The sequence below is a fragment of the Pyrgilauda ruficollis genome, unplaced genomic scaffold, assembly GCF_017590135.1.
Source record: "Pyrgilauda ruficollis isolate IOZ18807 unplaced genomic scaffold, ASM1759013v1 scaffold1400, whole genome shotgun sequence".
Taxonomy (NCBI): Eukaryota; Metazoa; Chordata; class Aves; order Passeriformes; family Passeridae; genus Pyrgilauda; species Pyrgilauda ruficollis.
Genome location: NW_024512545.1, coordinates 3,208 through 4,127, shown reverse-complemented (window position 1 = coordinate 4,127; position 920 = coordinate 3,208). Strand labels below are relative to the sequence as shown.

Sequence of the window (920 nt, the reverse complement as noted above, 5' to 3'; positions counted from 1 at the left end):
CCCCCCCTCCGCAACCCGTCACATTTTTGAGGCGAAATCCGCCAGAATCGGTAAAGAACCCACCGGGTACCGCCCCCCGGGCATCCCCGCCGCCTGCGAGCCCCGCAGAGCCGGTTCCAGGTGGGTTGTGCGGGTTTTAATGGACGGCTGCGCGATTTTCCCCTCAGGCCCCTCAGGCTCCCTCAGGCCCCTCAGGCCCCTCAGGTTCCCTCAGGCCCCTCAGGCCCCTCAGGTTCCCTCAGGCCCCTCAGGCCCCTCAGGCTCCCTCAGGCCCCTCAGGCCCCTCAGGCCCCTCGGCGCCCTCAGGGACACTTGCGCTCCACGCACTGCTTCCCGCCCTCCTCGTACTCCTGCTTGGAGATCCACATCTGCTGGAACGTTCCCTGCGGGCGGTTTCGGGGCCGTTGTGAGGGGCTCCGGGGGGTCCCGGCGGGGGGCTCCCCCCCGAGCCCCGCACTCACGAGTGAGGCCAGGATGGAGCCCCCGATCCAGGGGCTGAAGCGGCGCTCCATGGTGCTGTTGCTGGCGATGAGCTTGAGGCGCATGCTCTGGGAGAGGGGGGTCACTGGGAGCACTGGGGGCAACTGGGGGCAACTGGGGAATGGCTGTGAGCCGCTGGGGGCAACTGGGAGCACTGGGAGCCACTGGGGGCAACTGGGAGCACTGGGGGCAACTGGAAGCACTGGGGGTCACTGGGAGCACTGGGGGCAACTGGGGGTCACTGGGAGAAGCCCTGAGGCCCGGTCTGGGTCCCTCAGAGGGCTTTGGTGTCCCCCCATCCCAAATTCAGGGGGTCCCATCCCGGGGGGGTTTGGGGTCCCCTCCCCATCCTGGGGGTCCCGATCTGGGGGTCTCTCACAGGGGGGGTTTGGGGTCCCCTCCCCATCCCGGGGGTCCCATCCCCATCCCGGGGGTCTCTC

The 920-nt window shown here is 69.2% G+C and overlaps 2 protein-coding genes across 2 annotated transcripts in view; both read right to left on the bottom strand.

Annotated features, from left to right (window-relative positions):
- The window catches only part of LOC121349620 (7SK snRNA methylphosphate capping enzyme-like), a gene marked incomplete at its 3' end in the record, with an annotated part of 1,738 nt that extends 1,654 nt beyond the window's left edge, over positions 1-84 (bottom strand). The window contains exon 1 of the mRNA XM_041460240.1: positions 64-84. Within this exon, the coding sequence (XP_041316174.1) occupies positions 64-84 (21 nt within the window). The remainder of the gene's footprint in view (positions 1-63) is intronic.
- A 37-nt stretch (positions 85-121) lies between these two features.
- Positions 122-920, bottom strand: part of LOC121349621 (actin-like protein 6B) — a gene marked incomplete at its 5' end in the record, with an annotated part of 3,745 nt that continues 2,946 nt past the window's right edge. The window contains 2 exons of the mRNA XM_041460241.1: positions 122-383; positions 462-548. Coding sequence (XP_041316175.1) covers positions 303-383; positions 462-548 — 168 coding nt within the window. The remainder of the gene's footprint in view (positions 384-461; positions 549-920) is intronic.